This window comes from Liolophura sinensis, chromosome 3, assembly GCF_032854445.1.
Source record: "Liolophura sinensis isolate JHLJ2023 chromosome 3, CUHK_Ljap_v2, whole genome shotgun sequence".
NCBI classification, from domain to species: Eukaryota; Metazoa; Mollusca; class Polyplacophora; order Chitonida; family Chitonidae; genus Liolophura; species Liolophura sinensis.
The window spans coordinates 20,098,969-20,123,966 of record NC_088297.1 but is presented as its reverse complement, the minus strand read 5'-3'; the positions used below and the strand labels follow the sequence as shown (position 1 = coordinate 20,123,966).

At 39.6% G+C, this 24,998-nt stretch overlaps 1 protein-coding gene across 1 annotated transcript; it reads left to right on the top strand.

Annotated features, from left to right (window-relative positions):
• Positions 1-1,512: 1,512 nt before the first annotated feature.
• LOC135463452 (tectonin beta-propeller repeat-containing protein 1-like) lies at positions 1,513-5,571 on the top strand. Its single transcript, XM_064740711.1, has 3 exons — positions 1,513-1,545; positions 2,281-2,349; positions 4,741-5,571. Exons 1-3 carry the CDS (start codon positions 1,513-1,515, stop codon positions 5,569-5,571), a joined length of 933 nt encoding a protein of 310 aa, XP_064596781.1.
• The last annotated feature ends 19,427 nt before the right edge of the window (positions 5,572-24,998 follow it).

Here is a 24,998-nt window from a genome sequence, read left to right as displayed (position 1 = left end):
GTTCGGTGAGAAAAAAAGAGGTCATTTTGTTCAGGTAAGGTCATTAATTGTCTCTCTTCTAATGGAGATTTTCCTAATAATTCGCAAGATGCTGAGCCAATAGCGTTTTCTTCACCTTCGAGTTGAAACTGAAGAATAAACCGGTATGTTAGAACAAGTTACATGTAACTAAACGTATGGGCGTTTGCAAGGGAAGAAAATTGGAACCGGAAATTGATTTGCCACCGGAAGTGTTGTACGTGCAATTTCTTTTCCACATTATTCGTAACTACTTAATATACTCTTTCATTGAATATACTTACGTTTTGGGGAATTCTCAAGTAAGCCAGTTCTAACAACACAAATTATTTTTTATGGTTGTGTTTTATTTTGGAGTTGGTTCTTTTCTTTTGTTTTGCATTGCGATCTTTTTGGTGTGCTCTGTGCATTTTGAAGTGTTCCTTATACTGGCTCAAATGTTAAATTTACATATCTGGACGGGGAATTTGGGGGTTCCCAGGGTGTCACTGGATATAAGGTTCCTTGCTGACAATAAGCATTCCGCGACGCCCGTGGGCCATTTGCATAATCGAACTTTCACTGAAAGCATTTTGTTTCCCATCAATATTATGCTATATATCTGTACGCCACGTGTGAGAAAGTTTGTAAGCAACTTGCCCGGTTTATGTCTGTGATTTACCCCGGGTACTCGGGTTGTTCCACCCATAAACCGACCACCACAATCAAAAAGTGCTAAGTATGGCGTTGGACACAGACCAAAGAAATAAATAATTAACTTAAAAGACATTACTTCAACTGGCGCTTTCGGCCGAATGGTTGTTCTTTCGGCCGAAACGTTGGTCTTTCGACCGAATCGTTGGTCTCAGTTGATGATGAAAGCCCTCACTAACGTGGCTGTAGTCCTAGGTCAGGGGGTTTGTTTTTGGTATCTGGTGAACTGCATTGGTTTACTTTGGGCGCTCCGATTGTCTTTATCCTCAACCTCCGTACGGCATTAAACACTAATCAAAAACATAGTGTTCGAGTACGTCTGCATGAGAATAATAATCATATCGAATATTTGAAAAGATTCAGCCTAGCTGGAAGTCTTGCATGTAATTCACGGTATCAGAAAATTATGTAACCACCAGTAACGCCCGGTTATTTAGGCTGTAATTCATTTCATTTATTTGGGAAACCATATTAAAGGATAAAGGTATATGAATAAAAATAAAAAAAAATTGTTTTCAATTGTTTGGCATATTTTATATTTCTTAATAACCGCTCTATTTTACAATATTTTCTAATACCCCCTCCCCCTCCCCCCCCTTTCCCCATTTTACCTTTGACCAATGGTCGGAAATATTCGGAAAAAACATCATCGATGAACATACTGGGGACGCGAGGCAAGCTTAGCACCCTCCCTCCCAGTTCACTCTCTGCTCCCAACAAAGCGTTGGTACTTCATGAAACTCAATTCAGGCTCACTCGAGTTCTCCGTGGCTCAGTCGGTTAGCGCGCTAGCGCAGCGTAATGACCCAGGAACCTCTCACCATTGAGGTCGATGTGAGTTCAAGTCCAGCTCATGCTGGCTTCCTCTCCGTGAGTAGGTCTACCAGCCGTATGTGGGTGGGCCTGCCAGCAACCTGCGAAAACTAATCTAATACCAATTTTAGGCCTTAGAAGATAGCTCAAGCTTTTTGTAGTAATATATGTTATGTCAAACAATATTCCAAGTATTAAGAAATAAAAACCAAGCTTTAGATATATCTTTTAAACATACTTCGCCATTCAATAGGCTGTAGGCAGTCAGGTGAGAAATTCGAAACTTGGTACCTCACAAAAGATGTGTTTTTTATTTACTGGACTAATTCCCCCAAGTCTTGCAACTGACCCAGAAATCTCGTACAATACGTGAAAATGGGCGAGGAAATTAATTAACGACACAAAGGTGCTATAACATAAAACATATTCGTTGCCTATAACCGGCGTTTGATACAAAGACTATGTCTGAATACAAATTCTGGCTTGGAAAGTTGACACCTCTGAACAAATCTCCTGTAGGCCTAAATGGTAGGAGATGTCACATAAGTTCAGGGATATGTAGAATGTAGGCCTATAACATATTACCGTGTCCATAATCTGGTTTGCTCCAACCATACACGTCACCGCCGTGATATACATGTAAGTGGACAATTCTTAAGTATGGGTGTCAAAAACAAATTAATAAATAGTTATACAGACTGTCCGTCATTGGATAATTCACAAACTTCGTCATTTTAGTTTATGTTCCATTTTCAGTGCCATTTGAAGGATGAAGTTGTCGGGAAAGGACTGTTTTGGCTCAAATATGACTGCAGGTTATCAAAGGTGAGATGTTGTTCAAAGGACATTTTCTTGAATATAGCCTTCCATTGCATTGTTTCAATGTTATTGTATGGTAAAGTCTAGACCCGTGATGTCAAATAAGCTGCATATTGTCCTTACCTGTTTCTGCTTAAGCCATGCTCCTGGATGGGGGGTGGTGTGTGTGTAATTTGCTTCTATATAACATTTACATGAACAATTACAACAAAACCCGAACAGAGGCAAATTGTCAAAAGGCCGTATATCTTCGGTTACGCAGGACCATTTGTCAGCTGTCACTCGCTGCTCTGGTTCTACTCTATATGATGTACATGAACGTCTGTAATTATATTCCGTACTTATTCAGCGGGCGTTATATTTGTGTTCACTTTTAATCTTAAAATATCACTTTTTGGCAAAATGCATAGTTTTTGCCCATTTTACGGATTTTGGAAGATATCCAAACTTTTTGCAAGGCGGTTGATTATACTGAATCGAGACCTGGAGCAAGATTTCACCACGGTACAGGTAAAGGTTAATATTCGAATCGTTTCGTCCATTATTCACAAAATTTTTAGACTTTGTTTTGTGGAGGGCTTCGACATAGCTGTTATTCTGACGGTTTAAACTGGTAGGGTACACTAGCATGTTTGTTCATTTTCAGTTTTATTAAATATTTTATAACTTAAAAGAATCGATGATTATTTTGGTATGACCAACTAAATGTTTTCGTGAAAGCCCTGCTTTTAGCATCGATGCTCACGAAACCGTGCACATATATGCAAAAAACATGTGAAATGGATGGTTTTTGATAACACGTGTTTATTCTAAAGACACTTTTTTTCCTTTTTATTCCCAATGCATACATTTTGCATGACCCTGTATGGCGTCATACGAGTAAGGTTCTGTGAGTACCGATATTTACCATATCTACAGCACTGCATATTTAACTCAGTTAGTAGCCAGCAGAGGTTGCAACATGTACCACTGCTACCACTGTTTCCGGTGTTATTTGCAAATTCCATAGCTGAGGTTGCATAACTATAGGGCGATGTTCTCAGTTTACTAGTTGAGGTTGTATTGTTACAAGGTGAGGTGACCGACTTATTAGAAGATGATGCATTGCCACCAGATGTAAGTGATAACTCACGTGACTAATTAAGATTTAACGTAACAGTAAAATTACGTAAATAGAAACAAGCGATCATGCCATGAATTTCTATTTTAGACGAATGAATCGCAATGCTTTCTATAGTCTACCTCTTTTAGCCAGTCTACTATATTCAGTGCTCAGTTGGTTAGCGCGCTAGCCTCTCAACAATGCAGTCGCTGTGAGTTTAAGTCCAGCTCATGCTGGCTTCCTCTGCTGATGGTCGTGGGTTTCCCCCGGGCTCTGCCCGGTTTCCACCCACCATAATGCTATTCTTGAGTACGGTGTAAAACACCAATCAAATAAATTATTAAATACTATATTCAGCTGTGTTTAAAATCAGTCATATTCACTACTAAATTGACTTTCTTCAGTGACACTTAACAATTCAAGCTCTACACATCGATATGTTGTAAGTACATATTCTTGCAAGGAAAGTCAACACGTTTTCTAATTTATATTGTTAAACTCGAACTGTTAAGCCTAGTTTCGACACAAATACGCCATTTCCTCGGACAACGTTATAATTATTCAGAAACTACTGACTAAAGCCAATATTCGTAACGAGTATGACTGATTTAAAGACAGCTGAATATAAGTGACTGACAAAAAAGAAATGGACTATAGTAAGGGAATTTATTACAGTAACGGAGAGAGCTGACCCAAGCATGCCAAGAGAGGTGCAATAAGGAAGTTCAAATTTCAGAATCTCAGTACAATTCTGTAATTTGCTCAGTAATAACAGGCCAAAAGGCACTCTTTGTAAAAAAGAATATAAGAAATTTTGGTTGAAATAAAGCACTGTGTTTCTAAATTACTGTATGAAGATCGACGTTACCTAGAAATACATTTCTACTGAATCTTTCATGGATGTATTTCTGCGTGTCATCAAAGTTACGTTATGTTTGTTGTTTGTCTTCGTATGTAAAACTAAAATTTTATGTGACCAGTTTTCTACCTTTTGTTGTGAGTGGGTAGTGATTTGATAGGGTGTTCGAAACTTAGTAGCTCTTATGGCTTTAACTGATGATATGGTTTTGCGTGAGTAAGGATTTTCACAAAAGATTATCGAGTTTCAACAGAATACCCTTATTGATTTTGTGAATTATACAAGATTGGCACGGATACAAACCCACTGCAATACAAGTGAAATATCTGGGACATAGCAAGAGCAAAGTATTTAAAACTATACCCTTTATTCCAGATCCAGTGCTTGGCTGCTGCTCTGTTCAGTTTTGACCCTTCTTGGCGGCTCACGTTCACAGGAACTCATTCCGCTGGAGTTGGAATGGACCCCTATCATCGGTCAACTACGACACGTGTCCGTGGGGCCTGCGGGGGTCTGGGGTGTTCAGACTAATGGCAATGTGTTCTACAGGAATTTCACGAGAGGCAATGACGGATCTCAGGGGGTCGGGGAGTGGGTTCTCGTCATGCAACCCGGCAAGCAGCCGCTAGTGCAACCCCTAAGGAATATCGACGTCGGTACGTTTACCGTCTGGGGGGTAAACTCTGACGGGACTGTGTTTATAAGGGTGGGAATCGATGCTTACAATCCCATAGGGTGCGACTGGGTAGAAGTGCCGAGAAAGATGAAGCAAGTTAGCATCAGTCCCAAGGGTCACGTATGGGCCACGGACGGCATTAACTGTGTGTACCGACGTGTGGGGGTCACCATCGACAACAACATGGGTACCGCCTGGGAGAAAATCAACGGAAGTCTCCAGCAGATCACAGTGGGGAGCGCTGGAGTGTGGGGAGTGAACGGGTTAGGCGAAGTGTTCTACCGAGAGGGCACCTACAACGATCCGGACAATGCTGGAACATCCTGGACCTTGTTACCTGAAAAAAGATTTGTGGAGGTGTCCTCCGGCGAAGGAAAACTCTGGGGAACTGACGAAAATGAAGACGTGTTTTACAGAGCTGGGTTATCGTTCACCACACCAACTGGCCTGAAGTGGGTGAAACTAGATGGGAGGATGCGTCAAATTGACGTCTGGTTCGGAAGCGCATGGGGGACAGGGAATATCACGGTGCCGAACATTTTCGGACGGCTGACGTCGGAACAGCTGGACACAAATGTCAATCGCATTTAAACCACATAGAAAGTAAAGTGACGAACGTTGTACTATTAAGGATCTTTGTCATTTCGTACATTTCCAGTAAAGCAGTCAGTTATTTTTTCCTGTAACCATTTCAGAAGGCTCCATTCCAAAACACAACATTAAAAGTAGAGCATTTTTCTAGCAAGCATAAGTAAATGAATATATGAATGACTATGGGTTAACGCCACCCTGTTCAAAGGTTCGTTTGCTTCCTTTTAATGTTATTGTGTGTTAAATGTGATGACAGCACAGCATTTTTAATATTTATGGACCGGCGACGTCTAATAAATTGCATTTAACATCGCAGCAATATTTTTTAACCAAATTATGCTTAAGCCCTGGTGCTTGGGGGCATATAATTAACTACTACTTAAGCATTTACATGAACAGTTAGAATAAAACCCTAACCAAGGTAAATTTACAATTGGCCGTCTTTTAACGGTTGCGTGTGACCATTTGCCAGGTATCACACTGTCGCAGTTGCTCTGGTTTTTGTCTCTGTGGTGTACATCTGTAATTATATTGAATCTCTCCCACAAGACTCTAGGAAACTGTTTGGAAGAACGTGAATGTGAATAATTATCAAATGAGATTATCATAAGTATCATAATTCCTGCCAGTCCTCAATCGCTTTCGCGTTTCAAGCTAAACGCATTAGTAATGAGCTAAAATTAAACATCAAACATCCTTCAATGATCCTTTAATGCTATTTCACTCATAGCTTAATCATCCTGGCCTGTCATGGCACACGTTGGACTGTTGGAAAAATCCCTTAAATAGACTCTTGGTCAAAACTGTGGGACTTGGGACGCCCAAATCTGCCAGGTTGACAACTTGTCTCCATTCACCAGTAATGAGGTGATGTGTACCATCTTTAACATCCATTTCAATGTTCTGAAAGGCTGGGTTTCGGAGGCGGTGACAAGAAGGCTGTCCATCTCTGGGCCATAATGCTAAAGGCATTTTCAATCACACGTCTGGCTATTGAGATCCTGAAGTTCGCAATCATTTCTTTCCTTGTCGGCCAACGGCCTGAGTATGTCTTCATGAGGTTTGCGCGAAGGGCAAAAGCGTCATCTCCCTGCAAGAAATAAGACAAGTTCTGGACATCATTTGGCAAGGGGGAAGGTGGAGGGTGACCAATGGTGCCATCTTCTAAGCACTTTTTCAATTCTGAGTGGTTGCAGATCTGGGCATCAGTCTGACTTCCAAAACCACCAACATCTAACCACATAAAGTTGTAATTGGCATTTACCAGTGCCATTAGGACAACAAAAGAAGCCTTTCAAGTCTTGGTAGGCATTCTGATGCAATATGTTCCCCACTCAGGGCACATCACTCATGTGGGACGTTCCAGTGCATCAGGAACTCCTTAGCAACTTCTTCTCAAGTGTCTCTGTCAATTGGGCATGTGATGACTTCATTGTTGAGCTCTGAACCACGTCATAACACGTTCCTGGTAGGATCAATGTACAGCAATGTCGTTCGTAGTACGTCTATCTTGTTTTAAGTGCGTTGTCACTCCGTCAAATTGCAGAACGGGATGGCCGCCAGAAAATTTTGAGCAGGTTCGAAGTTCAAGAGCACCCTTACCGTCCCAGCCCGTCCACGAAGTTCGTAAAAAGACTGTAAAAAGTTGATTCAACGTTCACTCCGTTCGCACACAGTTGGAACCTGTTCGGTAACAGGCTAAGAACGTACGTTCTAAGAACGTAATGAGAACTAGTTTGGTGTGATGAGGGTGTAAGCGTCAAGTTCGACATTCCTGTATAACCACAGCAACGACGACCACATGACCTGTGAGCTATGACCTCTTGTCAGTTGCAATTTTTTAGACGTCACTGGTCTAGGATTACTCAAAATGCTGTGTTTTCATCATATTTGACAAAAAAAAAACGCTGTGTCGTCATCACATGTGACACAAAATGCTGTGTCTTCATCACATTTGATATACAATCAGAAACACAAGGCACACACAAGCATTACTTCGTGATGGGAAGGTTTCATTTTTCGTCATTGTGACTTGTTCGGAAGGAACTATAGCGGTTGTCAAATAAATTATAGAAAGAGACAATTGAGTTTTTCTCTTATGGTTGGGAAATAAAGTGAAGAACTTACATTGAAAGAACAATCTTAATTCTTTTCTTGTATTTAATACGTGTGCTTTCCACGTGTTTACTCACATTTTCTCAGAATTCCCAAGGGTTATATTATATCAGAGCTTTTGTCAATTTATAATATCTAAGCAATTTACGTATTATTTCTACAATCAGTTTCGGGTACTGTATCAGACATTGATGAAAGAAATCTGTTCAAACAAGCCTTGCTGAAATGTAAAAATGAGATCAACTGTAGTCTTGTTGAGATGTAGACCGGACACGCCCTCGAGTGATAGATATCCTGACTATGCAGAGATGTTGGTTATTGTACACTTCGATAAAGACCCTAATTGTTAAACGTTTGTTGGAAGAAGAACTGAGAAATAAAAGTTTTTCTCCCTCTTTAAATATCGGTTCAAAAAGAGTACAGAGCTTGCCTCTCGAATAATACAAGGCAATACGTAGTGATTTAATGACATTTTTGTCTTCATTCAGGTCATCCGTTCAATATGTATTGTCTGCATTTCTTCCTGCTGCGCATTTACCAGTACGCCTGAATGAGACATTTTATTCAGGGGAGGCAATCGCTAAGAATGATCTGTAAAATCATTCTTCACGGCAGTTGTGTCCCCTAGATGTGGAAATACCAAAAACATGAGACCATGGTTTTGTATCATTGCTAATAAACATTCCCTTGGATCTGAAATAGACCCTATTTCTGTATATGTGTATTGACTTCTGTCTTCTTGCTTCTGTTGGTTGACGGCTTCTTATGGTTGACAGCTGGTATACGAATGTCTGTTTCGACGCATAGATTCTGTTTGCAAGAAATAATCGTGTGTTTTGAATGTGCGTTTTATTTTTGTCTAAAGATTATCCGTGACTGGTAAGGTGTGTGTCCCTACTACTGATACACGTCGTATTAATTCAATGCAGATCTAGGACAGGGATTTGGTAGGTTCTGGGCTCTCATTATCTGTAAGACATTTGAAGCTCGTTGAAGACCACTGGTGGACCACCAATACAGTTTGCAAGTCATCAACTTTGCATTTAGGTATTTACATGAACAGAAGGTGCGGTTCCATGACATTTTTCCATACATAATAGAGTAAATACTTAATAATATGCTTTCAAAAATAAGCTAGAGTAGAGTGATATGTTTATAAAAATCATTGTGTACATGGATTAATTATATGTATAGTAATCTAGTCGGCAAAATATTTGTATACTAACCATCAACCAAAATAGACGTTCCGGCCGGGTCAGTAGTAGCAAGGCAAATTTCCGAAATAAAGTACAACACAAACTACCGACGAATATACACATAGCATATAAAATACAAAATTAAGACGGGTTCATGAAGAGGTCAACGGTTTTCAAAGATAATGGAAATCTATGCGTCGAAACAGACATTCGTATACCACCCGTCAACCAATCAGGACGTTCCAGGTCAATAAGAGCAAGACCAATTTCTAAGCAACATTCAATACAAACCAACAAAGAACAAACATTCAATACAAACCAACAAAGAACAAACAAAGTATGTACAGTACAACATTTAGACGGATTCATGCGAAGAGGCCGACGGTTTTCAGTGATAATGGAAAGACGCGACGAATGTTTAGGCGAATGAATCAATTCCGATCAACATCGTGCACTCTGCTGGCCTATTCTAGTATGCTGTCGATAATAAAATATGTATCTCTGTTGCGCTTTGATTGCAACTGTTCATATATTCAACGTGGCGATCTAATTCAACAGGATGAAGATACAGCCCCGAGTTAAGCGGAATTAGACTCAATCATGTTCGTTATGTTAGGCAAGGATAATTTACAATAGAACGAGGGAATTGTTTTTGACCCAAACTGTAATTTGGACATTTTTCTCCTTGGATCAACGTCATGTAGATGGTGAGCACAATTTATCTTTACAAAAGCATTAAAGCCAAGATGCACGCAAATCTTGGCATTCGTATACCGGTAACATATTCTCCTTCCATAACACGTACACATGAAACAGTAAACTGAGCCCTAAAGTGACTATATGTACGCTTCTCGCGTCAATGCCTTGCCTGGCATGCTTTATAGAGATTGATTAGAATATGGTGTTTTCCATATTGACGTTAAGCAAACAAGATCTGGTTTTCACATCAGGTCTGTAGGAAGACAATTCACAGAGGCGTCTTTCCATCCCTCCGTCCGGCTGGCCGTTCGTGCGGTAAAACAATATTCGCAAAGACCAATTTATTTAATAACAGTACTATAATAATGTCTTAGGTTTTCTAACAAATCTAATGACAAAGGCGCAGCCGACCTAAAGAGATCTATCAACACTGTCTAGAAAATGCTTATTTATTACTGGGGCGTCCGTGGCCTGGTGGTTAGCGTGTTCGCGCAGTCCAATGACCTAGATGCCTTTCACCAATGCCAACGCTGTGAGTTCAAGTCCAACCCATACTGGAGTCTTCTCCGATCTGGAAAGGTCTACCAACAACGCGCGGATGGTCGTGGGTTTCCCCCGGCTCTACACGGTTTCCTCCCTCATAGCTTCATAGTAAAAATCTAGTTACTTTCGTGACATTTATTTATTTATTTATTTATTTACTTGATTGGTGTTTTATGCCGTACTCAAGAATATTTCATTTATTCAACGGCGTTCAGCCTTATGGTGGGATGAAAAACGGGCAGAGCCCAAGGGAAGACCACGACCATCCGCAGGTTGATGGAAGCTGGACTTGAACTCACAACGACCGCATTAGTGAGAGGCTTCTGGCTCTTTACGCCGCACTGCCGTTCTAAACCTCGATATTTGTTTTAAAGTATTCTCTTGAGTTCTATGAAACAAATACATGTCCGGTTTATTCATGTATAGGTGCTTAACAATACTACAACGTCATTTAGGGCATATGCATGTAGCATCAAAATCTTGCTGACCACTTTCCGTGTCACAGATTTTTCTTGTCTTGTGAAAACAAAACAATCATTAATCAATCGATAAATCATTCCACCAGTCTGCACGGACGGTAGTAAAATGTTAACGATCTAATCCGAAAACATCGATCTAGAAGGTTGACCTTTTTACCGTTATTAATGACTTCATTTCATTCTACGCTTGCTGTAATGCGAAAGATGCTTGTGAAGATGTTTGTCTTTCAAATACCGGGCACACAGCTGTTCCCAACACAGCTTCACACACTGCTGTTCCTATCACAGCTTAACACACTGCTGTTCCCAACACAGCTTCACACACTGCTGTTCCCAACACAGCTTCACACACTGCTGTTCCCAACACAGCTTCACAAACTGCTGTTCCCAACACAGCTTCACACACTGCTGTTCCCAACACAGCTTCACACACTGCTGTTCCCAACACAGCTTCGCACACTGGTGTTTCCAACACAGCTTCGCACACTAGGTTTTGGTTTTCTCTATTCCAAAAACTGAACGCAGAGGTTCGGTATATATGGTGTATAATGATACAAAGACTATATTACTCAAACAGCTGTGTCGTGTATCGCAGTTTGAAACATAATGAATGCGTTCTTTTTATTTCTTATTTCATTAACACTGAGTGCAATTATATACTGCTTCAGACTCATAAATGTATTCAGTGACTTTTATTTGAATTAAAACAAACGGTAAACATTTTTATTCACTTAATGAAGGCTCATTACGGAAGCCCATTAGTGTGACGCTGATTAAACATTTGAGGGTAAAAAAGTCGAAATTTCAACTATTTTGCTCGAAAATTCGGCTTTCTTATGTCATGCAGCCGGTAACCCGAATAGGGGCAAATCATGCGCATATACCTTGCGTATTACTGTATACGACGTTTCCGTGTGCCATAAAAGTGTGTTATTGACACAACAGGAAGTCTAAATTTCGAGGAAAAGCCCAAATTTCGAGAAAAAGTAGAAATTCAGACTTTCTTATGTCATTGTGCTGGTATGTCCATTAAAGGAGCAAACCATGTACACATACCTTGGGTATTACTGCATACGATATCTCCGTGTGTCATCAGGGTGTGTCATCGATAAGATTCATACAAGGAGAAACAGTTAACTGTTTTGACTCCTACGATGCGATAATCAAAATTCGTGTCTCAGTTGCGTTCGAATTGCAACTGTTCGTATCTAACTCGAGACGAAAGTTTTAGCTCCCGCTAATGCGGAACTGAATATAGTTATCAAATAGAGAGATTCTGCACGCTCTGCCCATCCTTACTTACAAGAGAATTATACTCATTGTATTCTGCACGCTCTGTCCATACTTACTTAAAAGAGAAATATACTCATTGTATTCTGCACGCTCTGTCCATCCTTACTTACAAGAAAATTATACACATTGTATTCTGCACGCTCTGTCCATCCTTACTTACAAGAGAATTATACACATTGTATTCTGCACGCTCTGTCCATCCTTACGTACAAGAGAATTATACTCATTGTATTCTGCACGCTCTGCCCATCCTTACGTACAAGAGAATTATACTCATTGTATTCTGCACGCTCTGTCTATCCTTACTTACAAGAGAATTATACTCATTGTATTCTGCACGCTCTGTCCATCCTTACTTACAAGAGAATTATACTCATTGTATTCTGCACGCTCTGTCCATTCTTACTTACAAGAGATTTATACTCATTGCACTCTGCAGGCTCTGTCCATCCTTACTTACAAGAGAATTATACTCATTGTATTCTGCACGCCCTGTCCATCCTTACTTACAAGAGAATTATACTCATTGCACTCTGCACGCTCTGTCCATCCTTACGTACAAGAGAATTATACTCATTGTATTCTGCACGCTCTGTCCATCCTTACTTACAAGAAAATTATACACATTGTATTCTGCACGCTCTGTCCATCCTTACTTATAAGAGAATTATACTCATTGCACTCTGCACGCTCTGTCCATCCTTACGTACAAGAGAATTATACTCACTGTATTCTGCACGCTCTGTCTATCCTTACTTACAAGAGAATTATACTCATTGTATTCTGCAGGCTCTTTCCATCCTTACTTACAAGAGAATTATACTCATTGTAAAACTTAAGGCACGTGAAGGTGTTTGATGGAATAACAGACTGACACACCAGTTTTGCAATAATAAATTGTGACGTTCGTCGAAATAGTCACATAACACACATTATCTAACAAATACTACAAACTGAGATATATACACGTCATAGGTCAACTATTCCAAAGTGTATTAAAGTTAACTCAGGCTTAAATCTTAATACTAGTCTCAACCTAGTACAAAGTAAATGGCACTTTAGTCTGGACTAAAGTTAATACCGGGCTGAAGTCTTAATACACTTTTGAACAACTCGGACCTTAACCCTTTGTTCTATTACTATCCAAGTAAGGACAATCTACAATGTCAAAAAATTGAAACTACGCGACTTGTCTTAAAGAGGCCTTATTTCATGGGTTACTACCGACCGTTAGCCATCAGTCACTCTTTCTTTGCTGGTCTAGTTTTATTGCATGGTGATCCACTGATGCCTGTATTTTTATATTTGGTTTTAAAGATATACTAATATTTTAGTTTGGTTTTGGATCTTCTCATTACCGATTCGATAATCATTTACTATCTCCTGGATTAAACATGTTTTCGTCAGATATTCAATCCAGCATTATTGTCAAAGTATCAAAAATCCATATTTATTTATTCATTCATTAACCAAACAAAGGCGAAAACTTCGCGACGATATGACTGTAACATTGCCGAAGTGGCGTTAAGCCATAATCATGAATTCATTCAAAAACCAAACAAAGGCGAAAACTTCGCGACGATATGACTGCAATATTTCCGAAGTGGAGTAAAGCCATAATCATGAATTCATTCAATAACCAAACAAAGGCGGAAACTTCGCGACGATATGACTGTGATATTGCCGAAGTGGCGATAAGCCATAATTATGATTTCATTTAATAACCAAACAAAAGCGGAAACTTCGCGACGATATGACTGTGATATTGCCGAAGTGGCGTTAAGCCATAATCATGAATTCATTCAATAACCAAACAAAAGCGGAAACTTCGCGACGATATGACTGTGATATTGCCGAAGTGGCGTTAAGCCATAATCATGAATTCATTCAATAACCAAACAAAGGCAAAAACTTCGCGACGATATGACTGTGATATTGCCGAAGTGGCGTTAAGCCATAATTATGATTTCATTTAATAACCAAACAAAAGCGAAAACTTCGCGACGATATGACTGTGATATTGCCGAAGTGGCGTTAAGCCATAATTATGATTTCATTTAATAACCAAACAAAAGCGGAAACTTCGCGACGATATGACTGTGATATTGCCGAAGTGGCGTTAAGCCATAATTATGATTTCATTTAATAACCAAACAAAAGCGAAAACTTCGCGACGATATGACTGTGATATTGCCGAAGTGGCGTTAAGCCATAATTATGATTTCATTTAATAACCAAACAAAAGCGAAAACTTCGAGACGATATGACTGTGATATTGCCGAAGTGGCGTTAAGCCATAATCATGAATTCATTCAATAACCAAACAAAGGCGAAAACTTCGCGACGATATGACTGTGATATTGCCGAGGTGATCGCATCGACTGCCACATAATGATGCTGCCTAACGTTTACTTTAGCACTAAAATAAATATTAAATTGCGGTTAATTGTATTCAAGAAGTGTAAGTTAAGTTATTTGACGACTTTATTTTCTGTAGTGTCTGGTGTTAATACTGGAAAGTTTTTGTGTTGCCTTTTTTTACAAAATATGTAAATGTGGATGGTAGCAACAGTGAACTGTGGGTATTTCTTTAATATAATTAAGACGCACAATTTAATTTAATTAAGAATTTAAATCACTCGTGACTTTCTAGTGTCCTTGAAGAGTACGTTCCTATAAAGGGAAACCTTCAATTGAGCTCCTTCGAGCAGATTTGAAACTTTGGGGTCTTATTACAGACGTACAAAGACGCACAAAAGTTCGGTCGAGTTACCCTCGACTGAAGGCTGATCGGTTGCATGTAAGTTATCATATCTCAGAGAGAGAAAAAACGTGCCTTTTATAACTTGATACATCGTTCTGTTGACGTCAATGCGGTGTAAAGCATGAATGTGGAAAATTTAATCTAGATTCCTTTTCTAGATTCCTCTCGCCCCCGACGCGGACGCTCTACTAATTGAGCCATCGGGGTCGGTATGCAACGTTATGTTGTAAGGTTGTAAACGGTATACGAAAATGCTATCCATATATTAAGGATTTTTTTGTTTCAATTTGTTATGCGGACATAAGAAACACTTGTCCAATATTTTACTGAAAATTGTCATGCCCGGTACGCTTCCAGTACAAAACGTCGGACTGTAAAAACAAATCCACACTTAAGGGTGAAGGTAATGAGAAAATGCGGAACAGGACGATATTAAGCGGTTTGCCTTTAACAGAAATGTAACATAACTTTGACGAAAAATAGTCCATTACGAATACAAAAAGTTACCTTCGTAATTCTAAAGCATCCTACTCAATGCTGTTTGGTTCTTGGTTTAAAATCGTTAAGCTCTAGCTAAAGGTATTTAACCATCACCGTAATTTAAATTCATGACCATTACCATACAACGGGTGAACAATTTACTAGAACCCGGACGAAAGCCTCATGGCTTTGGTGCCTTCACGCGATTTTAAACCGACCATAATGAGCGCCCTTTAACGGTAGAGTGTCGGTTTTTTTCTTTGTGATTCCAGACATGCCGAATTAATTTGCACAACAAAGCCATTTCCGGATGTAAAATGCAATTGCTTAAAAAACATACATCAATGGTAAAGAGACAATTCTGAAATCAGTGGCTTTCTTTGATTTTCTCGTGAGGAAAAGGAAGATTTTCATAGCAATGGCAATCGATGTCGGATGAAGTCGATAGGAGATGTAACTCATTAACTAGCTTGTTCGGTTCAGTAGACACGGAAAAGGATCAATGCCTTTGAGCTTGAACAACCTTCGTCGTATCTACTTCATTCAAAGGGTTTTTGTCCTGCCTAAATGTCAAGATACAAGATACAAGATGTCAAGGGTGTAACACTCAAAATACACCAGATGACAAGAATGAACACGAAGATATTAAGGAATGAAAATTACGGTTTATTCGTTAGGAAACTACAAAAGGAAAAGTCTCAGATATTCATATACTATGAAACTGTCAGCCAAAACGCAAGGTCCAGGTAAATAATCATAAGGCCATCTCCCAAAACGACATTTAACACAAACCACAAAACACTAAGAAAGCTTAGAAAGTCTTAAATGAGTACGGAATCATGCTCAGAGAAGCATCTGCATAAAGATCACAAATGCACATCTGAAAACAAATTTGCCTTCTCCCAACTAGAATCAGCTTGTTGCTTACAAGTATGCTTGTGAAATACATAATTTACAAAAAAAAATTGCAGACCAAAATCCCAATTCCTAGAAATGAAGCATGGTGATGCATTTCGGTTTATTGAACCATTTTCGCGAATAAAGAGACAGGTCGTTATCACATCAGGAATATTTCACAAATACAACGGTGGTCAGCATTAAGTTGATAGGATCTATAAATATTATTTATTTATGCATTTCCTTATTTTTTTACGTCGCACTCGCACTGGTGAAGTGAAAGTTTACCAGACATGTGTACGGAGAAGCTACTGCACGGGCAGAAGATGCTTGTAGACTTAAGTTTGTTTGTGTTCATTAAGGCAGGATACCTTCCCTTGGAAACTTTCAGCCGAACGTAACAATGAAGACATTACAATTCAAAGGAAACTTATCGTCCGGAAATTAGCATTAAAGAAATTAAAGTGCTGATTACACGGATAGATCAGTGTTCTTTCACGCATGCGCATTGTCACATGTCTGACTGAGTCTAGTGATTGCCGGATATGAGCGAGAAACTTCGAGAACGGCTTGCCCTTTGAGATTCTATTATTCAAATTGCCTCCGAGACATCCAGATTGTCGGCTTTAACTTGTCAGAGTGAACAAACCGGGCTTTACTTATGGCTCAAACTGATCTAGTGGGTAAACTCAATCCCTAAGGACTTCCTGTCGTCTCGTCTTACAGTATGCTTCCTTTGTTCCAAAGCTCACATCAGTAGAGGGTTGCGGATATCTGACTTATTGAAGGTGTTGTCATCGCTATATACTATATATACTATACTAAAAGTGGAACAAAATATGACATTTAAAAATGTACTTAAGGCTATTGAATCACTTGTCTGAGGGAATAATGCGTCATTCTCAAAGGGCCTAACGTCGTACTTAACAATTTATCAGTCATATGACCACGAGGTGTCATTAGAGGTGTGCTCATATACTGTGTAGTCTTGTTACAGTGCCAGTCCCTGCCGCCAAAGTATTGACGCCACTGAAGTGTCATGCCGAAGAGACTAGAGATGACACCCCAACCAGTCACCTTATACTGACACCGGCCCAACCAGTCCTGTTTCCGTGCTGTAATCTCCGTAACAAGTACCATCTTTAAAGTCTTTCGTATGGCCAGATCCAGGTTTGATCCCGGAGTCCAACGCTATAACTATTACGCCACTGAAGCGATTCTGTATAGTCTATTTCTTTTAGAGAGTTGCATCCTGGACAATGGGCGTGGAGAGTAATTTGTTCTACAAGGGTTGCACCAACAAGCGGTTAGAACAAACTCCATGCAGTAATACAGCCTAAACTACTGTCTCTGAGAACAAACTAGATGATTTTAATTTCCCAACATCCTTCTCTAAATCTAAGATCATATACTTCAAGAGATAAAATAAAAATATATGTCAGTGTCAGTAACAGAATTTACAGTAAAGTCGATAACAGTTTAGGAACTGGTGTCGCCCTCCATCAAAACACGTTGAACTCTGCCCAATATCCAGTATGCCACTGGCTTTTGAATAATCATGACGTCACCCGAGGCAATGGGTTCTTGCCGTCAAAACCGAGCTTATGGACTAACATTATGACTTCATAACTTCATTTTCCTTGCAATGATACAGGCTTTCAACATATCCATATGTAGAGCTTGTGTTGCTATGTGTCTCTGACTAAAGGCAATTTAGGTAGCAAGTATGACTGATTTTACAGAGAGCTGAATAGAGGCGATATAGAAATAGACTATATATAGTAGGGCGCATATCACACGTCGGGAAGTTCACCAAAACACCACCCAGGGAGATAACTCCTACATAAGAGCGCAAGTAATTTACATTACAAATTGTCTTGAGGTTTCCAGGTCAGCCTATAACTCCAATAATTTTCTTGTACTTATCGCAGTTCTTATTTCACACTTGTACACTTTGGCTTTTGTGTTACAGTTAACGTGGTCAGAGGTCATAGTTTGAAAGACAATTCACTGGAAGGAAGATGTATTACACTAAAAAAGTAATTTATTAAAATAATAGAAAGCCTGTTGTCTGAGGGCGGATTATTCTACATACATTTTCTATTAATTCAACATAAATATTCTATTAAACCAACAGAATATCAAGACAAAATATCGTGTTATAATAACAGGATACATTGTAGCATCACTCCAATACCAGTAACAGATTTCCTGTTAAAATGAAGAGATTAATTTTTTGTTAAGTTAGCAGGGAATATTTTTTAAAATTTGTATAACAATGAATGAATGAAGGTTGGGGTTTCACGTCGTACTTAAAACCTGACGAGGAGGAGTCCTCGATGTGTGTACATATATTGTGGCTCCTTGTGGCAGGGCGAGTCCATGCCGCTAAGGTGCTGCAGCCACAGAAACATCATGCCAAAGACACTAAACATGGCATCCTACCCAGGCACATTACAATGGATCAACCAGTCCTGCTTCCTTGCGAGGCAGAAACAAAGTACCTTTTTTAAAATCTTTAGTATGACCCAACGCGGGTATGATCCCAGGTCTCCCGACTTTGAAGCGGGCGCTGTAACCATTAGGCCACTGAAGCTATTTCGTTTTATAACAGTTGACAACCAGTAAACAGTTGTCCGGCAATTATATACTGACCCGCTTAAAAAGGCACCAATATGAACCCATGAAAATATTATAATAGTTTGAGAATAATAACGGAAATCTCCATGCTTAGGAGTTACGGAAGCTCCAAAGATGTTGTCAGGTGAAATGTTTGTGTGACTCGTCACTAAAATGTAAACAGGACTGAAAAACACGAAAATACAAAGTGTCACTACTTGTGGGTGCAGAAATGGAGTATAAATGGTAGCAGAAATGGAGTATAAATGGTAGCAGGAATGGGGTATAAAAATGGGGTATAAATGGTAGCAGAAATGGGGTATAAATGGAAGGCATTCAAAGATATCCCCATGATTGCTGTAACAACGAAATAGCAGAGAAAGCAATGCCGAGAATGATGCCCGAGGAACGGGAGCGCGATTGTCGTCACAGGTTTTAAAGGGCTATAGCAATAAGGTTTGGATGTCACAACAGTACCAGTACATGACTGAACCAGCGATTTCACCAGGCAGGATGTACTATAGACAGGCAACGACCAGGGCAACCACGTATGACAACAGCAAATGAAAAAGGACAAATTATGAGAACTCATCTGCGTAACTGAACACTTGCGACGTTCAGAACAGCAGCCACCATTGTACGTCGACGAGGAGTTATCAGCGCCGATACTGTACGTCAGCGACTTCGCGCTGTTGGTTTACGTACCCGTCGTACAAAAACAGGGTTTGGATCTTTTGTGTCTTCCATTTTCTCTGCATTAAAATTTTGTACTTTCCCATGAAACTGTCATTACTTGCGGGAAAAATATGCAGTGGTGATAATTGCAATATAATAAACGTCTCTGGCGTAAAATTACTAAAAAATGCTGTATTGTCATCATATTTAATATAAAAGCAATACAAATTGCACCCACACACATGCACACGAACCATTTACATGCAACCATCACACATGCACACGGGCCATTTACATGCGACCCTCACGAGAGCACAGAGACCATTTACAAGCGACCAATACACATGCATACAGACCATTTACATGCGACCCTCACACGAGCACACGGAACAATTTACATGAGGCTCTCACACAGGCACACGGACCATTTACATGCGACACACACGCGAGCACATGAACCATTTACAAGCGACACTCACACATGCACACGGGCCATTTAATGCCACCCATACACATGCACACGGACCATTTACATGCGAACGTCACACATGCACACGGGCCATTTACATGCGACCCTCAAGCGATCACAGGAACCATTTACATGCTACCCATACACATAGACCATTTACATGCGACCATCACACATGCACATGGGCCATTTACATGTGATCCACATACATGCGCACGGACCATTTACATGCGACCCACACACATGCACAGGGATCATTTACGTGCAACCCTCACTCAAACAAACGGAACAATTTACATGCGACTCTCACACGAGTACACAGGCCATTTACATGCGACCCTCACACGAGCACACAGACCATTTACATGCGACCCACACACATGCACACGGGTCATTTACATGGGACCCTCACACGAGCACACGGCTTTAGTTAAAAAGATTGTGTTAACTATTACTGTTTTTTTTCACTATAAGTGCGTTTTATTTTTAAAAGACCATTGACGTCCATATAAATTGCCATTAAAATCACCGCCTTTTCCACATAATTCTGCTTAAGCCATGGCGCTAAGATTATGTAAATTACAATAACTTACGCATTTACATGAATGATTAGAATAAAACTGACCATATTTCACTGGTGTGACTATTTGCCAACTGACACACTGTCACAGCTCGGGTATTACTGTCCATGCTGTGCAGTCTGTTGCATATCTTCAACAATTCAGACGCAGTTCATCATTTTGATGCACAATGTTTGCTCCAGCTGTCAGTATTTGAATTTATCGGATTCACCAGTAGAGACAAGTCTTTACTTAAACGCATATTTTTGTCACACGATACTTGTAGCCTTCATAGAAGAAATATTAGACTGAGCCGGAAACACACACACCTAACCAAAAGACACTTAAGAAAATGTAAATGATTAATAATAGCATGGTTTCTTTCCCAAGATGTAATGACGTCAGCATGTAACAGTATCCTTTGTTATATCCAAAGCTAAGGCAGAGGCTTGAATGACCTTCACCACAGTCTGTACTCCATGACACACCGGTTGTCTTATTGTTAAAATTCGACGTCGAGCAGACCTCCATGCCCGAGTGCTCAGCATGTTCCCACATCACAATAACTCAACATCATCTTACCAATTCGGTCACCGTAAGCTCAGGTCCAGCTCATGGGGCTTACTTTCCGGCCGTCCATTGTTGTGTGTTTGCCACGGGTTTCCTCCCACCATAATGCCGCCCGCCATTATACTGTAAAACACCAGTCAAATATGTAAATAATAAAAACGACACAGATCCTACTATCACAATGAAAATGAACGTTTTGTCTGATATCATTAATTTAGGCATCAAAACGAATATTTATATACCTACATTCAATCAAAATGGACGTCCCGGGCCAATAATCACAAGGCCAATTCTTAAAACAATGTCCGGTCGTTATGAGTTCAGCTCATGCTGGCTTCCTCTCCGGTCGCAAGTGGGAAGGTCTTCCAGAAACCTGCGGATGGTCGTGGGTTTTCCCCGGGCTCTGCCCGGTTTCCTCCCGCTATAATGCTGTCGTCGTCGTATAAGTGAAATAGTCTTGAGTACGGCGTAAAACACCAGTCAGATAAATAAATAAAACAATGTCCAACACAACTACCATAGAAAAAAGAGAGTATTACAGTACTAATCAGAAGGGATTCATAACCAGAGGAAATCCTATACCAGACCTCAATCAAAATGGACACTGGGTGTCTAAGAAAGTATGACCGAGGAAGTCGCGTTCGGAGCTTTACCTGTGCCTGCGATCATTGAATAAAGGAGATGTTATGTCATTAACAATTGCCAATGGGTTGTCATATCATTAACAATAGCCAATGGGTTGTCATATCATTAACAATAGCCAATGGGTTGTAATACCATTAAAATACCCAATAAGTTGTCATACCATTCACAATACCCACTGAGTTGTCATACCATTAACAATAGCCAATGAGTTGTCATACCATTAACAATAGCCAATGAGTTGTCATACCATTAACAATAGGCAATGGGTTGTCATAGCATTAACAATAGCCAATGGGTTGTCATATCATTAACAATAGCCAATGGGTTGTCATAGCATTAACAATAGCCAATAGGTTGTAATACCATTAACAATACCCAATGGGTTGTCATACCATTAACAATTGCCAATGGATTGTCATATCATTAACAATAGCCAATGGGTTGTCATAGCATTAACAATAGCCAATGGGTTGTAATACCATTAACAATACCCAATGAGTTGTCATACCATTAACAATAGGCAATGGGTTGTCATACCATTAACAATAGGCAATGGGTTGTCATACCATCAACAATAGGCAATGGGTTGTCATATCATTAACAATAGCCAATGGGTTGTCATAGCATTAACAATAGCCAATAGGTTGTAATACCATTAACAATACCCAATGGGTTGTCATACCATTAACAATTGCCTATGGGTTGTCATATCATTAGCAATAGCCAATGGGTTGTCATAGCATTAACAATAGCCAATGGGTTGTAATACCATTAACAATACCCAATGGGTTGTCATACCATTAACAATACCCAATGGGTTGTCATACCATTAACAATAGGCAATGTTTTGTCATACCATCAACAATAGGCGATGGGTTGTCATATCATTAACAATAGCTAATGGGTTGTCATATCATTAAAAAAAGCCAAATACTTGTCAAACCATTAACAATACCCAATGAGTTGGCATAACATTAACAATAACCGATCAGTAGTCATATCATTCACAATACCCAATGACTTGTCATACTATAAAACAATTTCAATAACCAGTGTATAGTCATACCATTAGCAACAATCAATGAGTTGTCATAAAGTTAACCACCTGACACTTTCATTCCGTTTGTAGCAAAATTCATCTTACTCGGAAGTCACAGAAATATTCGTCTCTCGTCATCTAAGAAAATAACAGTTTCCCGGATGAATGATGACTAAACACACATTAGGTGGTCTGCACTATGAAATATTTAATATCTCGACAAGGAGATGTCGTTGCTGCATTTGGAAGGGTATTTTATGAAATGATATCCGGAACAACAATAGCTAGCCTGAAAACACTGTCAGTTTATTTACGGACACGTTGGAAATCGTATTTACTAAAAACTCACCACATTCCACCAAGCGCATTTGGATTTATCGATTTTGGAGAGACATGACCTTACAAGGGTTTTCCAAGGACGTGCCATGCGCAGATTAGCAGATTCACGTGGGTTTATGGTGTTTTTATGTTTTCAAAGGGTTTTTATCTTATATTTATTTCTGTGTAGTTAAACACTTCTTTCTGGGTTTTTTCTTTCAACCACGCCCTACTATTGTGTCATCCGCCAAGAGACTCTCTCACAGAGTACTATGGGCCAAAGAAAGTTATTAACATACGAGTACATCAAACAGAGGAGTGTTTATGAAGAAGAGTACACTTGTGGCCTGAACTATACGCTGATTTGCAGCTTGTTATACTCATAACGGAAGCCCATAGCTGTTTTCTGACTAGCACACAAAAGCATCTAATAAATTGAATTAAACATCATTGCATTATTTCCTGCATGCTTAATCCATGGTGCTAAGCACCTGGAAATCGCTGGAATTGAAGCATTTACACGAACAGTTAGAAAAAAAAAAACGGACGTACGCGTGACCATTTACTACTTCTAACACTGTCGCCGCTGCTCTGGTTGTATTCTCTGAGCTGTAATCCTCCATATTGCACTGTGGATGTATTTACAGCTCTCATGGCGCCTTTGAAAGCTTTAGCTTCCTCGTGCTCCTCATATGCATTTAATAATGTCTTGTCCTCTTGACGAGATTAGATTTGCATCTTAATCTAACAAATAATCTCACAAAAGTAACATGTTCCACAGTGAATGAGTAAACGAACGCTAGGTGACTGGTTCCATAAAATATTTAATATCTTAGCAGAAAGCATTAGCTGACGTATCGTGAGGAATTACCCGGGCTTTAATCGCGAGAGCACCACTATTTTCGAGTTCGTTTGACTCCCCGTGGCTCGTTTAGACCCAGCAGTCCACATTACTACTACAAGTGCATTTGCCAACCTGGAGGCTGAGTATGAAAGTCTTAACCGCGCACGTGGAGAAAACTGCAATATTTTATAGGCGGCTTACCTGTGTGTTTGCCTCCAGTCATATTTTCAGTTAACGGTGCATCACATTTGCGCTCAGTTACGTTAGTTGGCTTTTGATGACAACATATTATAACGGATACATTAAAGATAGTATAAAACGAAGCGTATGTTTTTAAGACAAATGTGCAAAAAAATGATAAAAGCTTTTTTCGTTTTTGAGGCATATTTCATATTTCTGAATATCTCCTCTATTTTATGCATATTTTCCGTTAAATGACATTCTCGATGAGCATACTGGGAACGCGGGACCATTTTACCACCCCAAAGTAGAGCTCTCTTCCCACAACAAAGTTCTTTTGACAGCTTTCATCGTTGACGTCACCACAGTAGGCTACTTAATTTCCGGACTGGCTACTGGGGCCTCAGGAAAACTATAGTTTCAAGACATTTTCCTCCCCAGGTGGAAAGCTAAGAAGCCTTGTTGTACTTCTATTTGTTAGGCCACATTATATTTTCAGTATTAAACAGTAAAGCCCTAGCGTTTCATGTATCCTGTAAGGACAGTATGACAAATTTGTAATGGAATGTAAACTGTTGTCAATCTGTAGGTGGTACTCGTTCTTCGAAATAGTTGGTATTGTTTTATTCTTTCTATGTGCATAGGCTAATCAAATAAAATAAACGCATTACCACAATGTGTTGAACTGTTTGAAATTGTCCATACTTTAAGTACCAGGTATACCAGTTTCCTCTGCCTCATGAAACATTACTTTGTATTATCATTGGACGATGCAAAATAAATATCACCTACGATTTATCACTTTGTCAATGAATCAGAAATCTAGGCGTTAAAGCAGACATTCGTATAACACCTGCTAACCAACATGGACGTTCCGGGTCAATAATGGCAAGACCAATTTCCAAAAACGACGTTTAACACAAAACACATAAGTAATAAGAAGGTATGTAAAGTATAAAATTAAGACGTATTCATGGAAAAAAGCAGAAGTCAATGCTTTTCAATGGCGTCAAGGATCAGCCAGTAAACTCGTAACGTAAAA

Excerpts from the sequence above, each read along its gene's own strand:
- LOC135463452 (XM_064740711.1), top strand. The coding sequence starts at position 1,513 with ATGACCCAGGAACCTCTCACCATTGAGGTCGAT. Across the intron at positions 1,546-2,280 it reads CTCTCACCATTGAGGTCGAT|TGCCATTTGAAGGATGAAGT; the intron begins GTGAGTTCAAGT and ends TTCCATTTTCAG. Across the intron at positions 2,350-4,740 it reads ATGACTGCAGGTTATCAAAG|GAACTCATTCCGCTGGAGTT; the intron begins GTGAGATGTTGT and ends TCACGTTCACAG.